The sequence below is a fragment of the Mustela putorius genome, unplaced genomic scaffold (assembly GCF_011764305.1).
Source record: "Mustela putorius furo isolate JIRA1106 unplaced genomic scaffold, ASM1176430v1.1 tig00000585_pilon_pilon_pilon, whole genome shotgun sequence".
Classification (NCBI taxonomy): Eukaryota; Metazoa; Chordata; class Mammalia; order Carnivora; family Mustelidae; genus Mustela; species Mustela putorius.
In genome coordinates, this window is record NW_025421424.1 from 2271939 (window position 1) to 2296885 (window position 24947).

At 38.4% G+C, this 24947-nt stretch overlaps 1 protein-coding gene across 7 annotated transcripts in view; it reads left to right on the forward strand.

Annotated features, from left to right (window-relative positions):
• NOTCH2 (notch receptor 2) overlaps positions 1 to 24947 on the forward strand; it is a 199007-nt gene that overhangs the window by 75388 nt on the left and 98672 nt on the right. Inside the window, exon 1 of one of the 7 annotated variants that reach the window (XM_045081843.1) lies at positions 19261 to 19385. The exons of the other annotated variants lie outside the window; for them this stretch is intronic. Within the exon in view, the coding sequence (XP_044937778.1) occupies positions 19276 to 19385 (110 nt within the window). The 5' untranslated portion in view covers positions 19261 to 19275. Of the gene's footprint in view, positions 1 to 19260; positions 19386 to 24947 lie in introns of those variants that run through there. 7 annotated transcript variants of the gene reach the window in all.

Consider the following 24947-nt stretch of genomic DNA (forward strand, 5'->3'; position numbering starts at 1 on the left):
TGGGATCGAGTCCCAGAGTCCCACATCGGGCTCTTTGCTCAGCGGGGAGCCTGCTTCTCCCTCTGCCTCTGCCTGCCATTCTGTCTGCCTGTGCTCGCTCCCCCCCCCCGATAAATAAATAAAATATTAAAAAAAAAGATTTTATTTATTTATTTGACAGAGAGGGAGAGATCACAAGTAGAGAGGCAGGCAGAGAGAGAGAGAGGAGGACGCAGGCTCCCTGCTGAGCAGAGAGGCCGATGCGGGGCCTGATCCCAGGACTCTGGGATCATGACCTGAGCCGAAGGCTTAACGGGTTAACTTTGGTTAAGCCAAAGGCTTAACCCACTGAGCCACCCAGGCGCCCCATCACCTGGACTTTTTAAAGAGCTTCAGAATGAGTCTTACTAGACTAATGCAAAGTGAATTGTGAAGTGACTGTAATGTAGAGCAGAAACTGTTGGTGACTGGTAGGGCTGGGACCAGGGTGAGGTGAGTGAGGCTTTTCATCTCAGGTGTAAAATTTTAGAGGGTGTCAGAAAACCCAGTTACCAAGGTATAGAATATTTTTAAGAGTCTCATGCTCTTATCTACTGACTGAACTAGCCGGGCAGTTACAGTTTAGTGTAGTAGTTCAGAATATCAAAATTAATGCAAAAAAACTGTGATAAAAATATCCAAATTTTAGATAAAGAGATCAGTATTAATGACTTTTCCTTTGCCTCAGACTTCAGTATGGTTCACTGTGATACTTCTCTGTGGATTAAGGCATCTGAACGAGCCCTGCCTGGCAGCGTGGAGAGGACATAGGTTTTTATGCCAGGTGGACTAGAGTTTGAACCCTAATTCTTGTTAGCAATCAGACCTTTGGCAAGTTAAAGAATATTATGCTAGCTAGTGTTTATTGAGCACTTACATGCCAGGCTCTGTGCTTAGTTAGCCTTTTTATATATTCCTGTTTTACTGATGAGTATATATAGAAACTCAAAGAAGTTAAATAATTTTCCCAAAATCACATACTTTTATTTTTTTGAAGTTTTTTTTTTTTAAAAGATTATTTATTTATTTATTTGACAGAGACCACAAGTAGGCAGAGAGGCAGGCAGAGAGAGAGAGAGGAGGAAGCAGGCTTCCTGCTGAGCAGAGAGCCCTATGTGGGGCTTGATCCCATCACTCTGGGATCGGGACCTGAGCCAAAGGCAGAGACTTTAACACACTGAGCCACCCAAGTGCCCCACATACTTTTATTTTTTTTGAAGGCTTTTTTTTTTTTTTATTTTTAAAGTTAACATACAGTGTTATATTCGCTTCAGGTGTACAGTATAGTGATGCAACACTTTCATATGTCAGTCACCCTGTACTTAACATGACAGGCACACTTCTTAATCCCCATTATCTATTGAACCAATCTCCCCTCTCTAACCATCAGACTGTTCTCTACAATTAAGAGTCTGTTTCTTTAAAATAAATAAATAAATAAAAGAAGTCTATTTCTTTTTTTTTTTTTTTTAAAGATTTTATTTATTTATTTGACAGACAGAGATCACAAGTAGGCAGAGAAGCTGGCAGAGAGAGAGGAGGAAACAGGCTCCCCGCTGAGCAGAGAGCCCGATGCGGGGCTCCATCCCAGAATCCCGGGACCGAAGGCAGAGGCTTTAACCCACTGAGTCACCCAGGCGCCCCAAGTCTATTTCTTGATTTCTCTTTTTTTCTTTGCTCATTTGTTTTTTTCTTAAGTTCCACATATGAGTAAAATCATATGGTATTTATCTTTCTCTGACCGACTTATTTCACTTCACATTATATTCTCTGGCTTCATCCAAGTCATTGCAAGTGGCAAAATTTCCTTCTTTCTTATAGCTGAATAATATTCCATTGTATATAATACCACACCTTTATCCCTTCATCAGTTGATGGGACACTTGGGCTGCTTCCATATCTTGGCTATTATAATTAATGCTGTTATAAACATAGAGGTGCATGGATCCCTTTGAATTAGTGTTTTTGAATTCTTTGGGTAAATACCCAAAAGTGCGATTGCTGGATCATAAAGTAGTTCTATTTTTAACTTTGAGGAACCTCCATATTGTTTTCCACAGTGGCTGCACCAGCTTGCATTCCCACCGATAGTGCAAGAGGCTTCCTTTTTCTCCACATTCTTAAAACACCTGTTGTTTCTTGTGTTGATTTTAGCCATTCTGACAGGTGTGAGATAATGTCTCATAGTAGCTTTGATTTGCATTTTCCTGATGGTAGTGATAATGAGCATCTTTTCATGTGTCTTTTGGCCATCTGTATGTCTTCTTTGGAGAAATATCTTTTCATTTCTCTATATTTTAATGGATTATTTGTTTTTGGGTGTTGAGGTTTTTTTTTTTTTTTTTAAGATTTTATTTATTTATTTGGCAAAGAGCACAAGAGACAGAGCAGCAGGCAGAGGGAGAGGGAGAAGCAGGGTCTCTGCTGAGCAGTGAGGCTGACACAGGGCTTGATTCCAGGACCCTGGGATCATAATCTGAACTGAAGGCAGCTGGCCAATCAACTGAGCCAGGTGTTGAGTTTTATAAGTTCTTTATGTATTTCAGATACTAAGCTTTTTGAATATGTCATTTGCAAACATCTTCTCCCATTTTGTAGCTTGCTTTTAGCATTGTTGATTTTTTTTTCTTCTGTGTGCAGAAGATTTTTATTTGGATACAGTCCCAGTATTTATTTTTGCTTTTGTTTCTTGTCTCGGGAGTCATATCTAGAAAAAATGTGCATATGACTGATGTCCAGTGTCAAAGAGGTTACGCCCTGTGTTCTCTTCTAGGATTTTTATGGTTTCAAGTCTCACATTTAAATTTTTAGTCCATTTTAAATTTACTTTTGAGTATAGTAAGAAAGTGGTCCAGTTTCTTTTGAATGTTGCTGTCCAGTTTTTCCAGCACCGTTTGTTGAAGAGACTGTCTTTTTCCCATTGGATGTTCTTTTTTTGGGTCAAAGATTAATTGACCATATAGTCATGGGTTCATTTGTGGGCTGTCTGTTCTCCCCCATTGATCTTTGTGTCTATTTTTGTGCCAGTACCATACTGTTTTGATTACTCCAGCTTTGTAATATAACTTGAAGTCTGAAACTGTGATGCCTCCAGTTTTGTTTTTCTTTTTTCTATTTTATTTTATTTTATTTGTGAGAGAGAGCATAAGCAGGGAGAGGGGCTAAGGGAGAGGAAGAAGCAGATTCCCTGCTGAGCAGGGAGCCTGACATGGGCTCGATTCCAGGACTCCCAAGATCATGAACTGAGCTGAAGGCAGATGCTTAACTCACTGAGCCACCTAGTCATGCCTTTGCTTCTCTTTTTCAAGATTGCTTTGGCTATACAGGGTCTTTTGTAGTTAAATAAAATTGTTAGACTTGTTTTAGTTCTGTAAAAAACACTGTTGGTGTTTGATAGGGATTGCATTAAATGTATAGCTTGCTTTGGGTAGTATAGACATTTTAACAATATTTGTTTTTCCAATCCATGAGCATGGAATGGCTTTCCATTTCTTTGTGTCATCTTCAATTTCTTAAATCAGTATTATTTATAGTTTTTAGAGTAGAGATCTTTCACTTTGGTATGGTTTATTCCTAAATATTTTATTATATTTAGTGCAATTGTAAATGGGATTGTTTTCTTAATTTCTCTTTCTGCTCATTATTGGTATTTGAAATACCAATTTCAAATTATTTCTATACATTGATTTAATATCCTGTGACTTTACTAAATTTGTTTATCAGTTCTAGCAGTTTTTGGTGGAGTCTTTCAGGTTTTCTATATATATAGTATCATGTCATCTGCAGATAATGAAAGTTTTACTTCTTTCTTATTGATTTGGATGTCTTTTATTTCCTTGTGTTGTCTGATTGCTGTGGCTAGGACTTCCAGTACTATGTTGAATAACAGTAGTGAGAGTTGACACCCTTGTCTTGTTCCTGTCCTTAGAGGAAAGGTTCTCAGTTTTTCCCCTTTAAGGGTGATGTCAGCTGTGGATTTTTCATATATGGCCTTTATTATATTGAGGTATGTTCCCTCTAAACCTACTTTGTTGAGGGTTTTTATCCAGAATGGATGTTGTACTTTGTCAAGTGCTTTTTGTGCATCTATTGAAATGATCATATGGTTCTGACCCTTTCTCTTATTGATATGATGTATCACATTGACTGATTTGCAGATATTGACCCACCCTTGCAACCAAGGAATAAATCCTAGTTGGTTGTGGTAAATGATTTTTTTTTTTTTTAATGTATTGTTAGATTTGGTTTACTAGTATTTTGTTGAGAATTTTTGCATCTGTGCTCATCAGGAATATTGATCTATATGATCACATATCTTTTAAGTAGCTGACCTAATACACACTCTGGGGAAATGGGCTGTCAGTCTGAGTCTCAGTTTGCCTATCAGTAAAATGGGGCAAAATTACCTATTTCATTTTATTTTAGTATTATTTTTAAAATTATTTATTTATTTGTCAGGGAGAGAGCGAGCAAGTGCACAAGTAGGGGGAGAGGCAGGCAGAGGGAGTAGCAGGCTCCCTACCAAGCAGGGAACCCAATGTGGGACTTGATCCCAGGACTCTGGGATCATGATCTGAGCCGAAGGCAGACACTTAACTGACTGAACCACCCAGGCATTCCAAAATCTATCTGTTTTAAAGTGGGTAATTCAAACATGTCTTTCTGAAAAGGAAATATGGGACATTTAAAAGACTTGAAGTGACTCTTTAGGTCAGGAATGTGATTATAACTCCACATAGTTTCTGATTTTAAACAGAAGCAGTAACGTTAGGTAGACCTGGGCAGCTGACATAATATTTGAGTATTAAACCTGCTTGTAGCTCTGTGAGTGTACTTGGGCCAGGCTTGGGTAATGCTGCATTTCTGAGAAGTGGCCTTTGATGTGAAAGCTCAGTGCAGTTATTGCAGATGAAATATAAGAAGGCAATGAAGGTGGGGAGAGAGGATACTATCTATTAAAATGGTCTTTGGTAGAAAAAACTAAATGGAAAAACTTGAAACTTCTCTGTTCTTTTTCCTAATGGAAAGTGAACAAGTCCAAACAGATTTTATGCAGCTGTGAAATTGGACTGGTCAAATTCAACAACCTCTGATAAATTTTGCTGCCAGGTCAAAAGCCACACATTGTTAAACATAGTGCCGTACATTTGCATTGTGAGTTAATAGATGTGCAGATATATGTCCTGTGAGGCTTTCCTTATTTAGGACACGAGATCTGGACACTTTAACAGTACCATTCTGAAGTGATTCTTATTAACCACTATGTGTTTGAAAAATCCTTTAACAAATACATTAGGTGTCCCTGAGGAGTTTTTTATAAAGTAAGTCTTGATTATCAGGTTCTTATAATATGGAACAATGGGATTCCTATACTTTTTTCAATTCACCTTTATTCTTCAGGTTTGAACCTTTATAAACTGAAGTGTTAGGTAAAGAAGTAGGAGAAGGTGATTCTTAGACTCTGCCTGTATCCTTTTGCCTGTCTTGGATAATTTCCAATAAGTTAAATCAAATAATTTTGGCCTGCAAAGCTGGGATGAATAGATGTGAGTTTAGCTAGGCTTCTTTCAACACGGTCTCCAAGTTAACCATAATCCTCTGTAAAGTTTCTTTCTTATTGTTCCATTGTGGCATGTCAGCACCATTAATTTCATGTAGGAATTCTTTTCTCCCTTTTTTTCTTGTGACTAAGCAGGATGAGAAATATTTTTCTTCCAGGATCTGGCATAGCTTAATTAAGTACTTCATTTTAAATTTTGACTGTCTATCTTTCATCAAGGCTAGCAAGATTGAATACAGAGGAGTGGGGATATCAGAGTGTGATAAAAATGTAATTATCTAAAAATTTCCAAATGCTTTCTTTTTCATTAAGCTAACTGGACGTTAAAGGAGATTTTCTTTAAGTGCTCTTCTAAACGTCCTGTAGCTTAGAATTTTGTAGCTAGGAATAAAATTTGGTGTCTCTTCCATCCCTACAGTCTCTTTTCTCTCTTTCTCTGTGTGTGTGTTATGTGAATTTTTTGTTTTTGTATTTGTCTTAGTTGTTTTACTTTACGATTTTTTGTTTTGTTTTGTTTTTTGTTTTTTTACGTTTTGATGTAAGGTAAATTACAATTTATCTGGGGCTTCCCAAAGTTTTCTATATTCTGTTTATCTATTGTCAATAATCTTTGCTGGCACTTCATGCTTCATGTTCAAAAATGTCTTACTGATTTTTATATGCTTCCCTCAGGCTTCCCTTATTAATGCAGTTATCTTCTGTTTAAAATGGTCCTCTCCTAAACAAACTATTACTTGAATCTTTATCAAAGGAGTTTTATGCAAGAAAAGTCAAAGCAAAGACTAATTAATAAGGGCATTAGTTCAGTGAAAGGTGGTATTACTCAGTGAACCCATCCAACTGGAACATCATATCCAGTTTTTTTCTTCACATAAGTATGAGGAGAACATAGGTATTAATGAGAAAATAACCAGAGTAGGACTTATATAGCATAGTGGCTTTAGGGTAATGAATCTCTGTAGGTTCAGGCCATTTTCCTTTACTTGCTCTGTCTATAATCCTGTATCCCGAACACTGAAGGTCAGATAGACTGAAGCACTGTAGGATTCTTACTCTTTGTCTTAATCAGCTTAGTCTACTCTAATAAACTACCACAGACTGGGTGGCTTAAACAACAGGTATTTATTTCTCATAGTTCTAGAGCCTGAGAAATCTAAGATCAAGGCACTGGCAGATTCAGTTCCCTGTGAGGACCTTCTTCCTGGTGAGATGGATACCTTCTCACTATGTATATTTTCACATAGTAGGGAGAGAAAGATGTGGTCCCCTCATCTCCTTATATGGGCATTAATCCCATTACGAGGACCTCACCTCGTGATTTTACCTACGTAATTATCTCCAAAGGCCCCATCTCCAACTATCATTATATTGGGGATTATTGTTTCATCATATGAATTTGCGGGGGGAGGGATGCAAACATTCAGTCCATAACACTCTTCAAAGAAAAGTTTAATTTTCATCAGTCTAGTATTTGTTGAGGTGGCTACATTGACTGAGTACTGTGCTAGGTATTGTGAATAGACAGAAAGGCCCAAGAGGCTTGTGTTCTCTGACTTATTTGTGACTCTGAAATACCTTGGGAGTGACTGCTAACGAATGTCATGTTTCTCTCATGTAAAATATGGTGGCAGTCCTCTGACATCTTGCCATCTTGTTATGGAGATGAGGCATACATTTTGTATAAAATACAGTGGTCTGTAACTACCCGATGTGTCAGCACAGATGATAAAAACTGTGGAGAGTCAGACAAGGGAGCAGCTCCTACAGGACAGAAGATTAAAATCAGAGGGTCTTTAGTGGATCACTTAGTTTATAAATCTGAGAATATGATGGAGATGGGTAGTAGAAGGATGGAAGTAGAGAGAGACTTAAGGGGACCAGAAGTGCCCTTGTTTCCTGGAATAGTCATTACCAATATTTTCATCATTTTGTTCTTAATGACATTTTTTTAAAAGATTTTGTTTATTTATTTGATAGAGATCACAAGTAGGCAGAGAGGCAGGCAGAGAGAGAAGGGGAAGCAGGCTCCCCGCTGAGCAGAGAGCCTGATGCGGGGCTCGATTCCAGGACCCTGGGATCATGACCTGAGCTGAAGGCAGAGGCTTTAACCCACTGAGCCACCCAGGCGCCCCCCCTTAATGACATAGTTTTAAAACTTTTCTACATCTTGTTGTTCTTCTGAGGTTTTACTAAACCAGTGTGTGGATTCATCTGGTTTCATGGTGATAGATAACTGATTTAAAAAAAAAAATCATTCCTTTAATACATGTTGGCTTGAATGCTTACAGATAAAATGTCTAGTGTGAGGGGTAGCAGGAAGACCACAGGAGACAAGAAGGGAGGGCAGCTGGGAGCAGTCACCTCTCCTACTCCTAGAACTTTTTGGTTTTGACTTGATTTTTATGCTGTTTTCAGAAGTAGGCAGGTAAGCTTGTGGACACCATTTACAAGGGAATTCAGAATCCAAGAATCTTTGAGGCAAGAAAAAGAATGGGTTAATGTAGGAGAAAGATGGAAAAACAGACATTAAGAATAGGATCATTTGTCGTATATGGCATAGTTCATTCTCCTAGTTGAGAATTCAGGTATCCCATCCTCTGACCTCTTCTGTCCAGCATATCATTGGCCTGATCTAGTTCATTGCAGGGATCCAGAGTAAGCAAGCATCTGTTAGCCAAGTCTTTGGTTAGCCCAAATTAGCTCATGTCCTTTACTGCTTGTTTCCTCTGATTATATAGTACATATCCAAACCCTCAATTATCCAGAATAAACCAGGGCTGCCTATTCTGTGTGGAAAACATTTGTATGAGTCTCTTGGCAAGACCATGGTAGGGCCTTAGCCATTTAATTGCCTGTTCCTTTAAGATTTTGAAATGCCCATTCTTGTGTAAGCCAGACACATTTCCTTGATGAATTATTTTAGTGGGCTCCTTCTGAAACTTCAGTCATCCTGAAAAATACCTCAGGAACCTCTTTGACTTTAATTTTCTATCTTTGTCCTATTTGTATATAATATCTGTGGTATCTGATTCTCTGGCTCATACTGCTAAAACTCACGGTCTTGCATTTCTGGGTCACTCTTAAAAAATGGAGAGAACGTGATTACTAATGAAAAGTTGACTCATTTCCTTCCAGGCAAAGGCTGACACTGAGTATCAGGAGTTCATAATTAGTCTCCACAGAAGCAATCTCTTTGATTATAGGACATCACTTATTCTTTCTTAAATTTTATGAGAATTAATGAGAGCATCAAGAGTGGAAAAATGATAGGCATTTATGCTGTGTTGAGAAGATATATAAAAATGGTATCTGGAAAAAGGTCCTACATGAATTTAAGTGGTTTATTCCCTGCAAGTTTAAATTTGGGACAAATCTTCACAGACCATTATTTTAGACATGCATCTGTCATTTTTAGCCTTGTGAGATTTATCAGCAGGTCCAGTTCCATAAAGAGTCTTGTGGTGTCTACCAACATTCTGGTCTGATGAAAACAGGCTCTTATGTTTTCGCCACCTGTTTTGGAGAAGATGATAAGGTCTTTCTTTCCTTCTAAGTTCAGGATTCTTATTTATTCTCCATATCTTGTTTAAATGTATTACTCTTTGCCTCTTTATGCTTCCTGTGAGGGGTTAGCTGGAAGTGTGAGTTGTGCAGGAGTTCATTTACACTGATGAGCACTGAATGTGTCTGTGTATTTGGAATGGTGACAGGTGGGCAGCATGGAGGATGGAAGAGGACAAGGCACAAATTTTGTGCCAGGAGCCCCGTCTTGGAGTGGATAAGTGGTGAAGACACACACAAGCACTGACTCTAAGCATTAACATCCTTGGACAGTGTTGCTGAGGAGATTCAAAGCCAAAATTGTAGAGTTATCATACTTAGAAGGTTAAAAGGACTTTGACAAGCACTTTACTTACTCATTATGTTTTAAATATGAGGAGCCCAGGGCTTAGTATGGCCAAGTGACCTCCCCTGGATTACATAACTGATTAGAATGTAGACTGGGACTAAAAATTGTTCTTTACACTCCTCTAGAGGATCTAAAGATTCAGCACTATTTCCTTTCATTCTTGGTACGAACCCCCAAGGAACTAATGTGAGTGAACATGTATATGTATGTGTGTATAGATGTATCTGTGTCTCTAAATAGAGCTATGTATGTATCTATCTAATTATCTAGAGAGAGATAAAAGGAGAATTAAAAAAAAAAAAAAACTGAGTGCGTTTGTGAGGCAGTTTTAAAGACCAAGAATTTTAACTCTAGCTATACATTTTGTTTTTTAACATTCCATGAGACAAAACAGTGTGGAAATTCTTTTTGAGTTCCTCATAAGGGAGGTCTATCCTATATGAATATCCAAGGGGCCATGGAACATACAAAATGGAATCATACAATTTTAGAGCTAAAGGGAATATTAGAGTTTTTTGTCCTAGCATGTTTTATTATTATTTTTTTAATTTTCTTTCTTTATTTGACAGAGAGGGATCACAAGTAGGCAGAGAGGCAGGCAGAGAGAGAGGGGGAAGCAGGCTCCCCGCTGAGCAGAGAGAGCCTGATGTGGGGCTCCATCCCAGGACCCTGAGATCATGACCCAAGCTGAAGGCAGAGGCTTAACCCATTGAGCCACCCAGGCGCCCCTGTCCTAGCATGTTTTAATACATGAGGAGGCTAAAGCTCAGAGAAGTTAAAGTGGGCTGGTACAAGGTTAATATCTAGTGGCAGAACTAGAGCTGGCTTAGAAGTTTGTGGGGAGCCACTCTATCAAAAAAGATCTGGGAGCAGGGACGCCTGGGTGGCTCAGTTGGTTAAGCAGCTGCCTTCGGCTCAGGTCATGATCCCAGCGTCCTGGGATCGAGTCCCACATCGGGCTCCTTGCTCAGCAAGGAGCCTGCTTCTTCCTCTGCCTCTGCCTGCCGTTCTGTCTGCCTGTGCTCACTCTCTCCCCCCCCCTCTCTCTGATAAATAAATAAAATCTTAAAAAAAAAATGATCTGGGAGCATGCTGAAGTCTTAAGTAAGAGATTTGTAAAACAATATCCTAGTTACATTTTTATTCTTATTGAAATTAAAAAAAACCTCATGACTTTATATGTATATATGTAATACATATTTAAAAAAATATATTTGTTCAAGTATGTCCTAAATACATCTCACCTGCCACCAGGCAAGGGTTTTTTAAAGAGGAATGATTCAGGAGAATGGAGCCACATCAGGTATGGCTTTGCCTTGACCCAGTTTAGTAAGTAAAGTGCCTCCCCAGAGTTAGTGTGAAAACGTGGGTTGGGCTGTGATTTATATTATGGTGTCTACCATCATGCTGTTTTGGTTTAGATTTGGGAGATTTTATTTAGCTTCAACTTGGTTGCTAAGCACAGGTCCAGCCTGGGCCATTTTGGGTTTCACAGTGTCTGTTTTGCTTATTACTCCGTCTTTTCGGGGTAATGCATTTATGTTCACTTTGAGTAAACTTGAATGTACACTTTCAGGATGCTTGTTTGATAGTTTCTCTGGTTTGGAAGGCTATAAGTCATTGTAATATCTAAGTTTTTTTTTAATCTCTTGGGCCATGGTCCTCTTAAGGTAAGTAGTGCTTTTTTGTCATGAGTCATGGTATCAGGGTTATACACCATAATTTTTTCCCATGATGTCCATTATTTTTATTATCTTTGGTTCTAATTATGCAGAGCTGTGGCAGGTGACAGTGATGATCTTTTGACCATTCAGCTGCCTTTCTGAAATTGCCTATCTGAAACATACTTCATTACATGTGTTTCTAGAGTGGCCTAACTTCTGGTAAACAGAAAGTTACCTAAATTTCAAGCACGTGTTTTGAAAGTGTTTTTACCTACATATACTTTAGTTGCCGTCGTGGCCTTAGAGCAGGGTTCAGTAAACTTTTCTCTAAGTTACAGATAGTAAATGTTTTAGGCTTTACTGGCCAAGAGACAAATTGAGGATATTATACAGGTACTATTATATCCCTTTAAAATGTAACCATTTAAAAAATGGAAAAGCCAGTTCCTGGGGTGGAGATCCAAAACCATCTGGTATTCATCCAGGGCAATATTTGCCGACCTTTACCTTAGAGCCTCATAGTCACTTGAAGCATCTTCCAAGCACATGTGGTATAAACTGGAAGAGCCTTTCTTTGTGGTCAGTTGGGTTTTTTTTTTGTTTTGTTTCTTAAGCATACAAAAGAAGTTCTTGAGCCAGATGTTGCTGAAGTTAGAACAAAGAATTATATCTGAATCCTCCTGTGTCAGTTTTTGGTTGATGCTGCTTTTCTTTAGTTGAGATGGTCTATACTGTTAAATTAATGAGTGGTATTAATAAAATAAATGAAAACATTACTTTTTTTGGACAATAACTGTCCTCTTACTGTCATAAAAGTAATAAATGCTGATGGCATTAACTTCATGAAGGTACCCTTTGTGTGGAAAGATTTTTGGGTTGATTATGGTGATGGTTTTAATAATTGCTCTCAAAAGCCTATAATCTAGAAGAAAACATAAACAAACCAAATCCAATCCCAACAGAATAAGTGGTGTAAAGTATGCTTCCAAGTATAGGCACCAGTAGGCTAAGAGCTGTGTGCTGCTAGTGTCTTCCATATGATGTGGGTTTGTGGGCTTTGCTGTTGTTTTTTTTTTCTTAGAAGACTGCAAGAATATGTAAAATAATGATAGTGTTGTATTTTTAAAAGAAATAATTTGTATGGTATCTAGATGTATGTCAGATAAACTTTCTTTTTTTAAAATTTTTTTATTGTGTTATGTTAGTCACCATACAGTACATCATTAGTTTTTGATATAATGTTCCATGATGCAGTGTTTGCGTATAACACCCCATGCTCCATGCAATCCGTGCCCTCCTTATTACCCATCACCAGGCTCACCTATCCCCCCCTACCCCCCGCTCCTTTCTAAAACTCTCCGTTTGTTTTCTGGAGTTCATAGTCTCTCATGGTTTGTCTCCCACTCTGATTTCAACCCCTTTCATTTTTCCCTTCTCCTAAAGTCCTCCATGCTACTCCTTATGTTGCACAGATAAGTGAAACCATATGATAATTGACTTTCTCTCTTTGACTTATTTCACTTAACATAATCTCCAGTCCCATCCAAATTGATGGAGAAATGGTATTCATCCTTTCTGATGGCTGAGTAATGTTCCATTGTGTATATGGACCACATCTTCTTTATCCATTCATCTGTTGAAGGACCTCTTGGCTCTTTCCACATTTTGGCTATTGTGGACATTGGTGCTATGAACATTGGGGTGCATATGGCCCTTCTTTTCACTATATCTGAATCTCTGGAGTAAACACCCGGTAGTGCAATTGCTGGGTCATAGGGTAGCTCTATTTTTAATTTTTTGAGGAACCTCCACACTGTTTTCTAAAGTGGCTGCACCAATTTGCATTCCCAGCAACAGTGTAAGAGGGTTCCCCTTTCTCCACAACTTCTTCAACATTTGTTGTTTCTTGCCTTGTTGATTTTTGCCATTCTAATTGATGTAAGGTGGTATCTCAGTGTGGTTTTGATTTGAATCTCCTGGAGGGCTAGTGATGATGAACATTTTTTCATGTGTCTGTTAGCCATTTGTATGTCTTCTTTGGAGAAGTGTCTGCTCATGTCTTCTGCCTATTTTTTAACTAGTCTGTTGCTTGGGTGTTGAGTTTGAGAAGTTCTTTATAGATCTTTGAATATCAGCCCTTTGTCTTAGTGTCATTTGCAAATATCTTCTCCCATTTCATGAGTTGCCTCTTTGATTTGTTGACTGTTTCCTTTGCTGTATAGAAGCTTTTCATCTTGATGAAGTCCCAAAAGTTCATTTTCACTTTTGTTTCCCTTGCCTTTGGAGACATGTCTTGAAAGAAGTTGCTATGGCCGATGCTGAAGAGGTTACTGCCTATGTTCTCCTCTAGTATTTTGATGGATTCCTGTCTCACGTTGAGGCCATTCATCCATTTAGAGTTTAATCTTTGTGTATGGTGTATGAGAATGGTCCAGTTTCATTCTTCTGTATATAGCTGTCCAGTTTTCCCAGCACCACTTATTGAAGGGGCTTTCTTTTTTCCATTGGATATTTTTTCCTGCTTTATTGAAGGTTATTTGACCATAGAGTTGAGAGTCCATAACTGGGCTCTTTACTCTGTTCCATTGGTCCGTGTGTCTGCTTTTGTGCTAGTACCATGCTATCTTGGTGATCACAGCTTTGTAATATAGCTTGAAATCTGGCAATGTGATGCCCTAGCTTTTTTTTTTTTTCTTTTTTTTTTTAAAGATTTTATTTATTTATTTGACACACAGAGAGAGGTTACAACTAGGCAGAGAGGCAGGCGGTGGGGGGGGGAGCAGGTTCCCTGCTGAGCAGAGAGCCTGATGCAGGCCTCAGTCCCAGGACCCTGAGATCATGATCTGAGCCAAAAGCAGAGGCTTAACCCACTGAGCCACCCAGGTGCCCTGTTTTTCTTTTTCAACACTTCCTTGGCAATTCAAGATCTTTTCTGGTTCCATATAAATTTTAGGATCGTTTGTTCCAGCATTTTGAAAAAATGCCATTGGTATTTTGATTGGGATAGTGTTGAAAGTATAAATTGCAGCATGGTCATTTTAACGATGTTTATTCTTCCGATCTATGAGCATGGAATGCTTTTCCGTCTTTTTGTGTCTTCTTCAATTTCTTTCATGAGTGTTTTGTAGTTCCTAGAGTATAGATCCTTAACCTCTTTGGTTAGATCCAAAACCTATGGGATACAGCAAAAGCGGTTCTAAGGGGGAAATACATAGCTATCCAAGTCTCACTCAAAAAAATAGAAAAGTCCCGAATACACAAACTATCTTTACACCTTAAAAATCTGGAGAATCAACAACAAATTAAACTTAACCCATGCATGAGAAGGGAAATAATTAAGATTAGAGCAGAGATCAATGAATTAGAAACCAGAAATATAGTAGAACACATTAATGAAACTTGAAGCTTGTTCTTTGAAAGAATTAGTAAGATCGATAAACCACAGATAAACTTTCTCATTAGACCCTAGTTTTGTAGGATTTTCATTTTGTTCCTATAGAGCCATAGACTTTGATTTTATATAGTAAAGTCAAGGAACTTCCAAAGTCGAGGAACACTTTATTTTTAATACAGTTGAATTTGAATACATAGTTGACTCCTAAACAACACAGACCTTTGGGGTACTGAGTCCTGCACAGTTGAAAATCCACGAAACTTTTGATTACGTGGAAACTATGATTGCCTATTATTAACCAGAAGCCTTACTTATAACATAAATAGTCGATTAATACATATTTTGTATTATGTATGTATTTTATACTATATTCTTAGAGTAAGGTAAGTTGGAGAAGAGAATATGTTATTAAAAAAATCATAAGAGAAAATACATTTATGGTACTGTACTGTACTGAAAGAAATCTTCTTATATGTAAATGGACCTGCCAAGTTCAAACTCATTTCATTCAAGGATCAATTGTGTACTAATATAGGCATCATTTGTGGGAAACTTTTCTTTTTTTTTTTTTAAAGATTTTATTTATTTATTTGACAGACAGAGATCACAAGCAGGCAGAGAGACAGGCAGAGAGAGAGGAGGAAGCAGGCTCCCTGCTGAGCAGAGAGCCCGATATGGGACTCCATCCCAAGACCCTGGGATCATGACCTGAGCCAAAGGCAGAGGCTTTAACCCACTGAGCCACCCAGGTGCCCCAAGGGAAGTTTTTGTCTTAATGTAGGGTTAGACATTGTTAATTTCTTATCCTATGATGTCCATTATTTTTATTATCTGTGGTTCTAATTAAGGAAATTTAAGTGGGGTTTTGTAGTGTTTCAGAGCATTTTGATATTATATATTTAATTTCCAATTATCCATGGAACAATTTTGCATACCTACATGTGTGAGTCTCCCCTCCCCCCCTTTTTGGGGAGAATGATTTATTAAGAAACTACAAAGGAATATTTTTTAATCCTCTTCAAGTTTAAAGAAAAGCAGATTTTTCTCCAGCCTTCTCTTACATTCAGGTTTGGTTTGATACGATTTGAGTACAATTATTATTATTATTATTATTATTTTTTAGAGGGGGTAAGGAGAGAGAGAATCTCAAGTAGATTCCACACCCAATTGGAGCCCGGTGCAGGGCCCAAACGCACAACCCTGAGATCGTGACCTGAGAGGAAATCAAGAGTTGGATGCTTAACCAACTGAGCCACCTAGGCACCCCTGGGTACAATTATTTTTCAACTAGGAATCTTTTCAGACCAAACCATTAGCTTTTAGAACTGTTTTACTTTCAGACATTTCTTTTGAACTTTAGAACTTTTAAGGCAGTCATCCACTCATGCTGGGGAACAGAAAGCAGGTACCCATACTCATTTTTCTTCTCTGTTATCTTGTTTAATTTTTACTGCTCATTCTCTTAAGAATCTAGCAGTTCATGCTACTGAGGCTACTTAGTAGGGTGTCATGTTCCTCAGGACTCCAGGCTTCTGGTGGTTCATATAACCAGTATTTTATCAAGGAATAATAAAACTACAAGAGAAAAGATGACTGTGTGTTTGTGTTTGTGTGTGTGTGCACATGCGTGTATGCATACATGTGTGTTTTAGTTAACTTCATATTTTGGGGGAAAATTGAAAATAATTTGATTTGATTGAAAAAAATCTCCATATGGGGTTGGCTAGTCCATTTTGAATGAGTTAGGGGTGAGTGGGGGTTAAGAAGCCCTCCCCATATCAGGAATCTTAATAGGTTTGATAATCCTTTGGATAAATAGTTCAACCTGATGGTTCCCAAACTTTGAGTGTGATTAGAGAGCCTTTTTAGGATTCCATGGACCCTTGCATTTTTCTTCTCACTTCCATTGAGAATGTGAACACTGCTAGTTGAAAGCCTTCTGTATACCAATTACGGTGTTAGTGTGGTGATGAACAATTCTTAGTGTGTTAAAGGATAATGGGTGATATGATCTATTAGAGTTATGGGAGTATGTAGTGGGGGATTCAAGCCTGTTTCTCAGAGGAAGAACATTTAAGCGGAAGTCTGAAGGAATTTTAGGGCTTAGTTCTGAGAAGAGGGTCAGGAAAAGTGTTTTGGGCTTAGTGACCAGCATGTACAAAGGTCTGGAGGTAAGAAGTGGTGCACTGTAGCATGTTCTGGGAGCTGAAAAAGAGAAATGCATAAAGGAGAGATAATTTTGAATTGAAACCATTTTTTAAATTTCTTGTTTGAAATGCAATGCATAGTACCAAAATCCACCAAAAAAATCAGTAGCCACTATATAATACCTTTATGTTTTTAATAATCATAACAGTATCTGCAGTCCATTTAAATATGGACACAGGACATTCTTTAGTAGCCTAGAGAGTGCTCTGTGTTTGCAGATTCCTTGCAATGACTATACAGTGCATAGCTTAGCAACAACTGGCTTAACTCGTTCATTTTTGCCGATTACCGTGGAGGGTGCTTTTTGTTAACTCAAATGTTTAGAGTATGTTTGCCATGTTATAATTAGAAGTAGACATTTTCTCAGAGTCCAGTGCAGTAGAATATGGCAGGCACTGAATAAGCGCTAGAAGACAGAGGGAAGACCACCTTCTGTTATAGCAGCAACACAAGTCTTTCAACACTGTTTGTGTGCCCTTGCCCAATCTTTCAAGTGATGATTGAAGAGCCTGGGTGCTTGGTTCAGCTTTTGAGTTCTGATAAATGAGCCCCGACTGTAAACTGGAAGATAAGGGTGTTTGCAAATTCTTGTGTAAATAAAGCATGGTTTCACATTGCAGTGGTTACTGATTTCATAGTCTTTGATGAAGATGAATGATGCCATGAATTAACAGTTTTAAAACTAGTACCAGTGCAGCTTCTCTTTTGGTTTGGATTTATTAAAATACATGTGTGTTTATTGCTTTATTTGAATGGGAAGGGGTGAAAAACCTGAACGCACAGAAACCAAGTGAGGTGGAGTTTCAGAAGATAATTCCCAGCCTCACAATTCCCCGTAAAATTCTTTTCCTGTGGGAAACTTTTAATTTGGAAGCATTCAGCCTAATGTGGGAACCAAGATTAACATTTTCTGAAATACTGCTACAAGAAAAGCAGAAATGTACTGTTCAGGAAGCTGAATTTACATAGTAGAAAAATGGGCTGTTCTGCAGTATTTGGTAGTCTTTATTAGTTGTGGTAAAAAGTTTTGTGTGTGTGTGTGCGTGTGTGTGTGTGAGAGAGAGAGAGAGAGAAAGAAAGAGAGAGAGAAAGAGAGAGACAGACTGATTGTATATTTGTCTTTGTTTCCTTTACATCAAACCAGCAAAGCCCTTAGAAAGTGTGTTTCACCACAAACCAGCCCAGTACTGGGCCCTAACTATACACAAATACTTTTTTTTTTAAGCTCTTTTTGTTTTCTCTTCTTGCTGAGTAAGCTGTAGTGTTTCCTTTTCTTCTTTCTTTCTTTCTTTCTTTCTTTCTTTCTTTCTTTCTTTCTTCTTTGGGGAAGGGGAGTGAGTGTGGGCGTAAGAACAGCAAGAAGTCAGTATCACAGAGCTTCTTCCTTTTTCTTCCCCTCCTTACCAGGAGGTTAACTAGGAGTCTGCATGTGTTGTTTTTTAATACCAAGTTAGTAATTAGCATAGCCCAGTTATCTTTACACAGAGTTATAGAATTAAGACGTTGACAGTCTGATGAGATCTCAAACTGGAGGCATGGGAGGAGGGGGACAATGAGGTTAGACTACTGGGATGGTCTTGAATGCCACCCTCAGAGTATATGTAGACTTGATTCTGTAGGCTCTGGGGCATCTAGAAGTTTGTAGCTGGAACTTCGGGAATTAAATGCTATGGAGGAACTTTCACTGGTTACAGTTAGCCTTGGCTGTTAGCAATTATTTTTATCTACTTTAACATGGGGAACCGGGGGAGGGGGCAGGAAACTAAGCTGGCATTATGGTCACAGGAAAGAACAGACTGATTTGGGGCCTTTTCAAACTGCAGACCTTTGTTACTGACCAATGCTTAATTTGGTTTCTGGGTTTTGTTATTTTTTTTCTCCTGCCTTTACCTCATTTACCTTAACGACAGCTCCCCCCTCTAGAGCTCAGCTAGGGCAGGCTGCCACTGCGGATTGGGGGGCCGAGAGGTCCAGAGCAAGAAGAAAGTGGGTTGAAAGCAGAGTTCTGTTTAAAGAATTTTCTGCTGGAAACTAGCCCAGAGGGAGTAAAGAGGCGCTTTAATGAGGAGCAGCTGCGGGGCCGACGCAACCCACATGAGACATTTTTTTCCCCTCCGTTCCACATTCTGTATAGTTTTTTAAAAAATCATGATTTTGAAATAGCTGTTTTGTGAAGCACGCCTCTCTTTTTTTTCTTCTTGTATGCGGTGGGGTTTTTCTTTGTTGTTTTATTTTCTTAATCACCAAATCCTCACTAAAAAAAGCTAAAGGCAGGGCTGCAGCAAAGCCCTGGATGCAATTTGGGCTCACCCTGCTGATACAGAACATTCGGTGGAGAAAACAAGGAGAGAGAACACTGGCTTTTATTTGGAAAAGGGGGCTTATTTCCTGCTCAGACTTCAGTCTTCTTGGAGCTGACACAAGCTGCTACAGTGTTTTAAGCTTTTCTCTAGATGAGTGGCTATTCACTTAGGAAACTTGAAAGAACAAAATTTTCTGTCTTGTATTACTAGGGAGACTGATGCTGAACTGCAGCCATTGCCAGATAGATTGGAATTGCTATTCAAATCCCAGCTTCCTTGAAATCTGTAAAGTGGCCACATGTAAACGCATCCAAGCTGCTGATGACATGTGAGAGTTGGGGTCTGTTTTTCATCTGTTTTATTGAGGGGGCACGGTATGGGCGTCCTTCTAGTTGGAATGCTTTCTAGTTCCACGAGGAGGAATCCCTTGTTTTTCTCCCTCTTTCCTTCCCTCCTTCCCTCCCCCCCACTCCATTGCCCATGTGTGTTTGAGCAGTAACAATGAAAGAGTGGACTTCTTTATGTCAGAAATGGCAGACTTTTTCAGAAAAAAGGTGTGTATATATCTGAGTGGGCCTGATAAATATTCAGATTAATTTATAAAATCATTTTACAGGGAAAAGCCTCGGAAACCTTTTCCTTTATTCCCAGCCTCCTCTGTTAACTGTGTTCTTCCAGAGTTCCAAAGCTAGAGAAGGGGATAGAACAGGAGGAAGTCACTGAGAGAACTGCTAAAATAAGTGATAAATTCCCTTCAGAAGGGAGGCCTTGAGACAGTTTTGGGAACAAAAGGCAGTTGTTAGATTTATTTATTTATTTATTTATTTAAAGACATTTTTAAACACACACCTCTAGTTCAAGATATAGGCTAGTGGCTGGGTGATGGACATTGGGGAGGGTATGTGCTATGGCGAGTGCTGTGAAATGTGTAAGCCTGACGATTCACAGACCTATACCCCTGGGGCAAATAATACATTTTATATATATACATATACATACATATATATATATATACACATATATATACACACACATATACTTTTTAAAGATTTTGTTTATTCATTTGACAGACAGAGATCACAAGTAGGCAGAGAAGCAGGCAGAGTGAGAGAGAGAGACAGAAAGAGAAGGAAGCAGATTCCCTGCTGAGCAGAGAGCCGGATTCGGGGCTGTATCCCAGGACCCTGGGATCATGACCCGAGCTGAAAGCAGAGGCTTTAACCCACTGAGCCACCCAGGTGTCCCTATATTATATATTAATTTAAAAAAAGATATAGGCTATTTTCCAAAAATTATACTGCAGTAATAGCTTAATAGAACTACAGATTTCTGAGAGAATTTGGATGATTAGCCCATGTTTCTGGCCTCTGACCAAACCCAACTTGAGCCATCTCAAGAAGGGAGCTCTTGTAGTTCTTATTTTCAGGCAGAGTCTTAATTTCCACTCAAACTAACAGGGTATATGGTATACTTGTATTACAGTTGAATAGGGATTTGCAAATTCAGGTCTCCTGCCTTAGGAAATAGGGGTCCTTTATTACTGTCACTCTCATTTACCCATTTACCTGCTTTCTTCCCATGTCCATAATTCCCCTTAGCCTCCTAGAGCATGAGGGATAATCTTGTACCTCAGGACGATTCTTAGGGTTGATTTAGCCCGTGTTCTGCCAGACAGAACACAGTGTGGGTTCGGTAGGGGATTTGGGAACATATTTGGATTGAGAGACCGATTTTATCCGTCACATGATACTTAACCTTTTTTTGAGCCAGTTGTTCAGTGGTATATAGGTGCTTATGGTATTCAAGATACCTGTACCAAGTGTCTCAAGACATGCCCTTCCCTACAAGAAGAGATCAAATGGGAGTTCGAGAGAAGCTCAGGAAATACATAACATAACAATGGCTCAAACAAAGTAGTACCGTACTGACAGAAATAATGGAGTGCATAACATGACACTGCATCTGCTGTTGGGAGGATCAGAGATGGATGAGATGGTTCAGAAGGAGCCTAATGGAAGACACAGATTTTGAGCAGACCTTTGAAGCAAGGATGGAAGAAAGGAGCATAAATTAGAGACATAGCGGATGCGAAAGTTTCAGAAGATTTTTATATAGGGAGCAGTAGACAAGAGTATGGACGTTATCTGGAGTGTTTTACTTAGGAGTAAGGGATTGGATGATAGGAGCACAGCAGATGAATAGGCCATAGACTCTAAGAAACTTGGATTTGAAGGGCTGGGATGCTGTTTTCTGAGCAGAGAGGTAACGTGATCAAAATTATGCTTGAAAAGGATTATTCTGTAAGTAGTATGCTTAGGTTTAGTGAGGGATTTCCTGGCTATCTTCATGGAGAGATGTGAATAGGATGCTGACGCAGCTAAAATGATAGGGCTGACTGAATAGATGCCAGTGTTAGGGCAAGACCTAGTAGAATACATTCAGTTAAGTGCTGTTTGATGTTTCAATAAAAGATTTAGGTAAAGATAGAAATATAGTTGTAGATGGTGCAAAAGTGCAGGAAATTGCTAGATTTACAGGTAGCAAATTTGGGGCAGGCCATTTAGCTTTGGTGTTCTTATCAGTAAAATAGTAAAAATCAGACCAGTTGATTTCTGAAGTACAGTGCAGTGCTGAAATTCTGTAATTATAGAAATAAAGTGTAAAAGTTATCTCAAAGAAACTTAGGGTAAAGATTCAGCATGGTGACAGGTCCAATTATTGCATTCAAAACTGTGTTGTACAAGTATAGGATGCAAGAAATACAGCATGAGTAGTTTGTATGAAAAAAAGATATGGCATTTTAACTGTAGGTTCAGTAGCTCATAATAGTACTTTGTGTCTTCTAAAAAAGTGAACAAAGTTTTATGCTGCAGTAGTAAAAATATAGTGTCCAGATTGTCCCAAGTTCTATGCTGTGCTGGTAAGATCACATGTGTTATTCTTTCTATCCCCTCATTTGGGGCACTGTGTTTGTTGTTTGTTTGTTTGTTTTTAAGATTTTATTTATTTATGAGAGAGAGAAAACGTGAGTTGGGGGGGAGCAGAGGGAGAGGGAGAAACAGGGTTCCCACTGAGCAGGGGTCCCTGAGATCCTGACTTGAGCAGAAGGCAGACGCTTAACCGACTAAGCTACACAGGTGCCCCTGGGGCCCTGTGTTTTAAAGAAGTTTTTGATAAACTAGAATCATCTAGTAGGAGGAGGCAGGATGGCCCAGTGTTTGGGGTACATGGGCTTTGAAGTCATATGTGGGTTTGAACCCTGCCTTTGCCATGTCCTAGCTGTGAAATCTTAATCCTAAGCTTCAAGGTCTTCAGATGCGAATGTGGATCATAATTTATCAGTACTGTTACAGGGAATAAAAGACATAATAGCTGTAAAATGCATGGTAAATACATAATATACAGTAAGTTGGTCACTGTTATTACTATTTTAAGCAGAGAAGAGCCACTGAAATGGTGAGGAGGTCTGGAAATAATTTTATACTAAGGCATAGTCCAAAGTACTGAATCCTGTAAGAGAAACCAAAGGGTCAACATAACTATCTTTAAGTTCTTGAACGGCTACATGTTAAAGAAGCAGAAGGCTTATTTTTTATTCTAGAGGATGATAATAGCCACTAAGTGAAAATTTTAGGGAGGCAAAAAATTTTTAAAATGAGCTATAATTCACATAGTATTAAACTTACCCTTTTAAAGTGTACAGTTCAGTGGTGTTTAGTATATTCATGTGTAACCATCAACAGTATCTAGTTTCAAAACATTTTTATTATCGCCACTTTGAAGAAGCTCTCTGTTACTTAGTGGTTTCTCGATTTTCCCTTCCTCCTTGCCCCTGGCAACAATAATCTCTTTTATGTCTCTATGAATTTGCCTATTCTGGATGTTTCATAAAAATGAAATTGTATACTACATGGCCTTTTGGGTCTAGTTAGTTTCTTTCAGTTAGCATGATGTTTTCAAGGTTCATCCATGTCATAGTATGTATCAGATCTTCATTCCTTTTCATGACCAAATAATATTTTATTATATGAATATATCACATTTTATTTATCCATTTATTTTTTAATTTATCCATTTGTCAGCTTATGGATATTTGGGTCATTTCTACTTTTTGCTATTATGAATAATACTACTATGAATATATATTTTTAATTATTTGACAGAGATCACAAGTAGGCAGAGAGGCAGGCAGAGAGAAAGGGAGAAGCAGGCTCCCTGCTGAACAGAGAGCCCAATGTGGGGCTTGATCCCAGAACCCTGGGATCATGACTGGAGCTGAAGGCAGAGGCTTTAACCCACTGAGCCACCCAGGTGCCCCTCTGAATATTCTTTATGGATTTTTGTGTGGACTTAACATTTTTAGCTATCTTGGGTATATACCAAGGAGGGGAGGCAGAAATTAAGACATCAGAAAGAAAGAGCTTTCTTTTCTTTTCTTTTTCATTTATTTATTTTTTTAATTTAAATTCAGTTAATTAACATATAGCGTATTATTGATTTCAGAGGTAGAGTTCAGTGATTCATCAGTCTTACATAATGCCCAGTGCTCTTTACATCACATGCCCTGCTTAATGTCCATCACCCTGTTACCCCATCCCCCCACCACCCTTCCCTTCAGCAACTCACAGTTTGTTTCCTGTGATTAAGAGTCAAGAAAGAGCTTTCTATCAGAAATCCACCCATACTGAAGACTGTTCTGTTGTTGAAGTAGTGAGCCATTAATTTTATTTCACTTAACAAATGCATGGTGTTTACTATGTGCCAGATACCATTCTAAGTACTTTACAGTTATTTAAAAACCCTATGAGGTAAGCACTATTATTAAATCCATTTTACAACAAGGAAGTTTAATAACTTGCTCAAGGTCACCCATCAAGTAAATGTGGAGCTGTAATTGAAATCCATGTGGTCTGGTTCTAGAATCTGTACTCTTAATAGCAAGAACAATAATAACTTCAAGCATTTATTAAATTCTTACTGCTACTCAGGCACCGTGCTTAGCTGTTTATATTCAAGTAGAGACTGGCAATCATCTTTTAAGACTATCTTAGAAAGAATTATCTCATTGGGTAGGTATTACCTTAGGGTGTGTTGAATCCCAAGATTCTTTTATTCCAAGGATAGTATCTGGCCAGAGGCTTTTAAGATGATCAGAATTTATATCAAAAAGGAAACTGTGAATATGAATGGTGAGTATTATAGGAGTTCAATTAATAAGACTTGTCAGAATATGATAATATTATATATAACTTAAAAGTAGTAACCAAAAGTGACTTTTGAGACTGTGAAGAGAAACCTTAGAAAAATGGAAGAATAAAGTTTCATGGGAAAATGATCCCACTTTTCAAATGTTCAGTTTCAAATACTGCAGAGTATATTAGGGTAAGTAGATGACTTTTAGTAAACTGAACCTATGGAACTGGAGCTGTTAATGTGGGTACATGAATGTAGTTGCTTAAAACCAAATCATCATCAATGACAACAACAGTAACAAATGCATATGAGAGGAAAGAGCAGTGTATCCCAAACTTAAAGTTTCCCCCACAATTGATGGGGAAGGAGAAGAGGAATCTGTAATCTAGCCTAAGAATTCACCAAGCTTTGAGGTAGAGGGAGTCCTAGAAACCAAATGTAAAAATACTATAATGATAGAAGGCGTGGCCAGAGACCCCTATAGAAAGAGAATTTCTTTAAGTAAATATTTTTAGGTTTATTCTTTTGATCAGGAAGGGATGCTGTACTTTGTCAAATGCTTTTTCAGCATCTATTGAGAGTATCATATGGTTCTTGTTCTTTCTTTTATTGATGTGTTGTATCACATTGATTTGCGGATGTTGAACCAACCTTGCAGCCCTGGAATAAATCCCACTTGGTCGTGGTGAATAATCCT